Below are 7,474 nucleotides of genomic sequence, written 5' to 3' on the forward strand. Positions count from 1 at the left end.
CTTATCCCTGTGGGCAAGGGGGCTAAAGGCAGGGGCAGAGATGGTCCTGAGCCTACAGTGAGAATTGGATTTCCAGGAATCTCTTGACTCTCCTGGTACATGATGGAGACCATGGGGTGCGGCATGGAACTCCGGAGGAATGTCTCGTCTATTTCATTCAGATGTTTCTTTCCTGCACATGACAGGAAACTGCTCCATGATGCAGGGAACTCGGGGCCAATCTCTTGGTCTGCTGGTTAGATAAATGGCCACCGGCTGATAGAACTGGGACAAAAATGGCAGCAATAATTCGTCCTACCAGGGTTCCTTCTGTTGGAGCAGTTTCACAGTCAACAGCCATCTGGAAAGTGTAGTTCAGCACCCATCAGCATGTACCAAGGATGTGGGTGACGCTCACCAAGTGAATCTATTGGCTCCACCAATGTCAGAATGGCTGCAGGCTTCACAGCAGCAACAGCCATGGGGCTGGGTTCTCAGGAAAGTTTGGCCTCCAGCTCCAACTTAAGTATCATGTTTGAAGATTCTTTTGTTTCAGGTTTTTTCTCACATTAAAAACCTTCCAAATATTATGAAATATATATGCATATATATACGTCAAATCCCCAAAACATGAGGTATATAAATTCAAATTAGTATCCAGAGGAACTTCCCCCAAACACACAGTTCAACGAACCCACTTTCAAAGGGGAAATTGGGTTTCCCTTACTTGATGCCATTCTCTCTTCCCTGACCACCAAGTCATTCCTTAATGGGAGCCAAAGGCAAGAGGACTATTTGGCAGGTGTTAGATGGCGTCTTGGGACACAACCCAGAGGCAGGTTGGACCAGACCATAATGTAGTCCCTACCCTATTAAGAAAGAGCAAAGAGGCTCCACCCAGGGGCCAGGCTATTAATTGGGGAGTTGTAGGGGAGGGGCGGCACCACCTTTGGGCTCTCATTCCCTAGTTTACACGGAAGCAGACTGAAACCCTCATAGATAAAAGACAGATGGAGACCAGCTCTGACTCAACCTTGAAAGAGACAGAAATAGGGGTCAGTGCAGCCCTGACCTCATCATATCTCCCCAAGCACAGTGCTGTCTCCTTCAGGATCCACGTTTACTCTGGGATGGACAGGTGAAAGGTGAGGAAAGTCACGGGATCATAGCCTGACTGTTTGATCCTATCAGAAAAGGGATTTGACATCTTGCAAAACTGATCACAGGACCATGATCCTCCCCACCAACCTCACCCGATGGTGCGCACACATACAGACACACATAATGCACATACAAGATGGCACAGAGCCTGGCATGGGCTCTATTCACAGTGACTTGATGAAATTCATGGACTCTTTGAGCTGGTCTGGGATGAGTTGGAAGAAGGCTCTGGGCTCCTCTCCCTGAGGACAGTGCCAATGTTCAGTGGGATGCCGGCTCTGGTCTGATCAGAGAGGGCTGGAATCAGCATCACTGGATGCCACCCTGAGAAGGATCCCAGAGTCCATCCATCCACACGACAGGACCAGACTCCTCTTTGGACAGATCAAAGGTGTGAGGAGGAGGGGAGGCCTCAGAGAAGCCAAGGACCACCATGAGAGAAGAATGTGCTCCCTAAGACCTTGGCCCCCCTGACCCTCTCATTAAGAATTGCTTCCACACTCCAAGGCATCTGATTTCTGACATCGCAACAGTTTGGCGGTTCATCCCTTTGCCCCCCAACCTTGCACAGTAAGAGCTCCCTGCCTCCAATGGAGCAGAGAAAAGCGGAAATTCCGCTCGCAAAGCAGAGTGGAAGCAGCAAGAAGCCAGCAGAGGCCATGTATCTCAGGCTTCACAAGGCCAGGGTATAGGGTGCCATTGCACCATCTGTACCCCAAGTGTGCTGACCAAGTCCCCTACTCGGGGGTGAGGGGGTTCTTGCTTACCCAGCACCAAAAGCTCCATGGGAACACATCAAAGATGGCCCTCATCCCATGTTCCCTTTGTGTAGGATGAGGTTTATGAATGATGTCGCCTTATCCTTTCTGGCTCCCTCCTCTGGCCAGAAGGAACAGGAGGGATGGAGACAGGACAGGAGGGGAGATGAGGGAGTTGGGAGGGCCTGGCACCAACTTCTACCTTGACTCTCCCCACTTCCTGCCCTGTGGTCCCCATGGATCCACCCCACCCCAAAGACCCTCCAGCCTCAGTCCTTCTCCTGGGCAGCACTATCTTCAGAGATGCCCTGGGCAGCCAGTTCGGACAGCACATTATCCAGGTAATTGGCATCTGGGTATCCGTGGCCAGTGAGATTAGAGCCAAACTCTGTCTTGTGGTGGACCTCGTTCCAGATGACAGTGTCTGACTCGCCTGTGGTGCTGGAGGTACCAATGGCGAAGATGAGGCGGCGGTCCCAGGCCACCAGCAGCAGCTTCAGAACCTAAGAGAGCCGGGGCAGGAGAACAAAGATGGGCTTGCAGTGTTAGCAAACTACCCTTTCTTGTTGTTAAGTGCCGTAGAGGCGATTCTGACCCATAGTGACCCTGTATAGGGTTTCCAAGGAGCTACTGGTGAGCTTGAACCGCCAACCTTGCGATTCAAATGACTTTGCAGTCTGGCGCATTAACCCACAGTGCCACACCAGGACTCCAACTACCCCTAAGTGGCCAGTTTTCCCAGGACTCACCCTTCCTGCAACCTTGAACAGAAAGGGCCTTGGACTTGGAGTCAGAGACCTATAGATTGAACCTTGAGCTGCTACCAACTAATGGTGTCACCTAAGACAAGTTATTTCACCTCTCTGAGCTTTTATTTCCTTGTTTATAAAATGGCGAAGGGACAATCTGCCTCTTAACGATTGTGAGCATTTGTAATGGTTAGGGTTCTGTTTCAATTTGACGAGGCCCGGATTTCCAGAGATTTAGCAGTTGGGATGTACTTAATCCCATGGTGATGAAACCTCATACAGGCATAGTTAGCGCTATGATGAGCAGCTATGAGCAGCCAATCAATTGAAGGGATGGTTCCTTGGGGGTGTGGCCTGCTTCCAATATACTGGACACAGGATAGGGACTCTCTTTTCTGCTGGGACCCTGGACTGTACAATTACAAGGTAATAAACATATACATGCGTACGTATGTTTCACTAGTTTTGCTTCTGTAGAAAACCCAACCTAAGACAGCATTTTGTGGGGCATCAAGTGAAAAGCACTTTCAAAGCAGTGCCTGGTGCACACTATTCAACAAATGGCAGACTCCCATCAGGATGGCCCCATAGGGTTTTCAATGACTGAGTTTTCAAAAGCAGACAGCTAGGTTCTAGATAAAAAAATGCTGAAATAGAGGAATTATTGTCAGTCGTATCATAGAGAGGAAAAGCCAAAATGCCCCATATTTTGTTGTGTTGCATTGTGTCACTTCTGACTCCCATAACCCTTATATGACACACCCACGGGGCTTCCTAGGCTATAATCTATAGGAGAAGGAGACCTGGTGGCACATTGTTCAAAGTGCTCAGCTGCTACCTAAAAAGTTCAAACCAGCAGATGCTCTGCGGGAGAAAGATGCAGCAGTCTGCTTCCACGGAGATGGCAGCCTTGGGTGGTTCTACTCTGCCCTGTGAGGTACCTATGGGTCAGAAGGGACTCAAAAGTAGTGGCTCAACCTTTTTGGGAAGCAGTACCTGGTCTTTTCTCTCTCAAAGTCACTGGTTGGTTCAAACCACCAACATTTTGCTTAGCAACTGTTGTTGTTGTTAGTGCCGTGGAGTTGGCTCCAACTCATAGTGATCCTGTTTAGGGTTTTTGAGGCGCAGCTGGTAGGTTTGAACCACCAATCTTATAGTTCAAACCACCTTATCCTACAGTGCCACCTTAAAATTCTTCCTACCCACACCTCGGAAAAAATTAGAATCGTATCTGCTCTCACCTACAGTTTACTCAATATGATCTAGATCCACACACAGCTATAGTTACAGGAGACCCTACTTGCTTTGACCAGTGCATTGTAGGAAACAAAATCTGGGGCTGTCAGAAAACACAAATTCCCTGAAGCTTCCTCTTACTTTTCTTCCTTTCTCGCTGTCTGGCAGGTAACAGTGACGTGGGAAGCCGCGGGCGCTGAAACTCTTCCCAGGATTCGGGTGTTCTGGGCCCTGGAACCAGAAAGGAAGAAAGCAAATGGCATTTCACAAAACGTTTCTGAGGATTGGAGTGCAAGCTTTGACTAATTCCGACAGGAGTGACCATAAAATGCCCAGCGAGCCCAGATCAAGACCAGGTTCGAAGGTAGTGTGGGCAGTGATTTAACACACACCATCTAGAGTCTTTGGAGTCCTGGTGTGGTTCTGTATGTTAATATGCTGGACTGCAAAGTCGGTGAACCACAAGGTTGGCGGTTCAAGCTCACCAGCCACTCCTCAGAAACCCTATACAGGGTCGCTATGAGTCAGAATTGACTTGATGGCACTTAACAATAACAATCTAGAGTCCTTAGCCCTGGGTTTGGGTCCACAGCTCTCAGCTCACCACTGTGTCAGTTAAACCCCTCCTCTTAGGACTCTGGTTTTCCATCATCATCACCACCATCATCATCATTTATCCAGGCTTTTTTTTTTTTTTTTCACAAGAGGGAAATGGCAACCCAGAAAGAATGAATGAGTTCCATGGTATTAATGGCTTCCTCCAAACTGTCAACCTTTAAACTACTCAGAATAAAAGGGTGCCTCTGTGCACGACCCTGTCACTCATTATATCACCGGAATGTATCAATTTAGCTTCATGCATAAAGAAGTTATCTTTAATAATAATGATGTATGAGAAACGATGCTTTCTACCTTCTGTGCTGATGAGGCAATTTAAGAAGGAAGAGAAAGAACTTGATTTTCAATATGCAAATGAGAGTTACCAATAAGCAAACTACATGCTAAGGTTATGATTAATTGAACATGTGGGGATGTGTGTTTTCCAAAGAAAACTCACAAAAATGTATTTTTATTATTCTAATTATATAAAGCATAGTGGTTACGAATCGGGCTGCGAACCTTAAGGTCAGCGGTTCGAAACTACCAGCCGCTCCGCGGGAGAAAGATGAGGCTTTCTACTCCCGTAAAGATTTACACCCTCGGAAACCCTATACAGGGTCGCTATGGGTCAGAACCGACTCGACGGCACTTAACAACAACAACAACAATTATATAAATATTTTTCTCTGATGAGCCAAGCCTACCACCCACCAATCACAATAATCCTTTCGTAAACATTTTCCCAACTCACGAGTTAATAATTTTATTTAATTTTTCTTATTTTTGGTTAAATATCTATAGCTTATCATTGTCCCTCAGTGATTCCTGTGAATTCCCTCTTTTGTCATGTGCTTTTTCTATTTTCTTGTTCAATGATATGGATCGGGATGCTCATATATGAAAAATTCTGCCCAGAGCATGGCAATTATTATCTTCCAATGCCTGAGACAGAAACAAGCAGTCTCAGGCCAGTGGCTGAGACAAAAACGGAGGTGGAATTTAGCCAGAGCCTGACTTCCTCTTCCCATAAACAACATCTGTGGGAAGAGACAGTGGAAAAAACTTGTCATCAGTCAAAGCAAAGCTAGGGACCGACTATGGAACAGACCATCAATTTCTCTTTACAATTTCAGGCTGAAACTGAAGAAAATAAAAACAATCCCACAAAAGTCAAAATATGACCTTGAATATATCCCATCTGAATTTAAAGACCATCTCAAGAACAGATTTGGTGCATTAGACACTAATGATCAAAGACCAGAAGACCTATGGGTCGATATCAAGAACATCATGCAGGAAGAAAGCAAAAGATTATTTTAAAAACAGGAAAGGAAGAAAAGATTTAAATGGATGTAGGAAGAGACTCTGAAACTTGCTCTCTTGTGTATAAGGAAGACATGGGGAAGTAAAAGAGCTCAACATAAAATTCCAAAGGGCAGCTCGAGAAGACAAAGTCAATGTGCAAAGACCTAGAGATAAAATAAAAATCAAAGGGCAAGCACACACCCAGCATTTTTCAAGTTGAAAGGATTGAAGAAATATTCAAGCATTCATCGCATTCTGTGGGGAAAATATTGAACGATACAGAAAGCATCAAAAGAAGATGGAAAGAATACTGAGAGTCACTGTGCCAAAAAGAAATGACTAATGCTCAACCATTCATTTCAAGAGGTAACATATGATCAGTTACCAATGGTACTTAAGGAAGAAGCCTAAGCTGCACTGAAGGCATTCAAAACTCTAGGAATTGACATAATATAATTCTTTAAACAAACTGATGAAGCACTGGAGGCGCTCACTTATCTATGTCAAGAAATTTGGAAGACAACTAGCTACCTGGCCAACCAATTTTAAGAGATCAATATTTGTGCCCGTTCCAAAGAGAGGTAACCCAACAAAATGCAGAAGTCACTGAACAATATCATTAATATCAAAAGTAAGTAAAATTTTGCTCAAGATAATTCAAAACTAGTTGCAACAGTACATCAACTGGAAACTGCTAGAAATTTAAGCCAGATTCAGACGACTAGGATATCATTGCTGTCATCAGAGGGATCTTGGCTGAAAACAGAATATCAGAAAGATGTTTACTTATGGTTTATTGACTCTGCAAAGGTTTTTGACTGTGTGAATCAAGACAAGTTATGAATAGCATTGCCAAGAATGGGTGTTATAAAACACTTAATTGTACTCATAGGGAACCTGGACATAGACCAAGAGGCAGTCATTCAAACAGAACAAAGGGATACTGAATGGTTTAAAATCAAGAAAGATATGCACCAGAGCTGTATTATTTCACCATACTTATTCAATCTGTACACTGAGCAAATAATCCAAGAAACTGAACTCTGAAGAATGTGGCATCAGGATTGGAGGAAGACTCATAAGCAATCTGCGATATGCAGATGATACAACCTTGCTTGCTGAAAGCAAAGAGGACTTAAGATACTTACTGATGAAGACCAAAGGCTATCTAGTCTTCAGTATGAATTGCACCTCAACATAAAGGAAACATAAACCATCATAACTGCTGGCTTACAAGCTTTCAAGAGGGAACCTAGATTCAGGGGGTGTGAATGAAGGTAGAATCTCCACTGAGTAGTATCCAATCTGTTAGGTGGGGCTGATGAAATGAAATGTGGTCTCTTTTAATACAATAGTGAATAATTGTTATCAGGACTGATTGTGAGGGTTGGAAATGTAAAGGTAGATGTTTTGTAGCAAGGAGGAGAGAGATTAACTTTGCAGTCTAGGAGCAGAGGTCCCTGGGATCATCAAGGGAGAAGAGCGGACAGCGGGACCCTACCCAGAGAAGCAGTGATGCCTGAGATGGAGGCAGAGACGATGACCTGGAGAGATGGAGCAGCTGGGGACTTTAGACCCAGAGAGGGAGAGGAGCTGTGTGCTGACGACCGGGGGGCAGGCTTGTAGGGTATACCCTTTTGTTGGTTGATGATGCATGAAGGGGATTGTAACCATGGCAATGAAACG

The 7,474-nt window shown here is 45.1% G+C and overlaps 1 protein-coding gene across 1 annotated transcript in view; it reads right to left on the bottom strand.

The window, feature by feature from the left end:
- Window positions 1-2,167: 2,167 nt before the first annotated feature.
- DTX4 (deltex 4, E3 ubiquitin ligase) overlaps window positions 2,168-7,474 on the bottom strand; it is a 50,883-nt gene continuing 45,576 nt past the window's right edge. Inside the window, exons 8-9 of the mRNA XM_006876472.1 lie at window positions 4,025-4,114; window positions 2,168-2,401 (exon numbers count right to left, since the gene is read on the bottom strand). Of these exons, the coding sequence (XP_006876534.1) occupies window positions 2,168-2,401; window positions 4,025-4,114 (324 nt within the window). The remainder of the gene's footprint in view (window positions 2,402-4,024; window positions 4,115-7,474) is intronic.

Source organism: Chrysochloris asiatica, unplaced genomic scaffold (genome assembly GCF_000296735.1).
Source record: "Chrysochloris asiatica unplaced genomic scaffold, ChrAsi1.0 scaffold00381, whole genome shotgun sequence".
NCBI lineage: Eukaryota > Metazoa > Chordata > Mammalia > Afrosoricida > Chrysochloridae > Chrysochloris > Chrysochloris asiatica.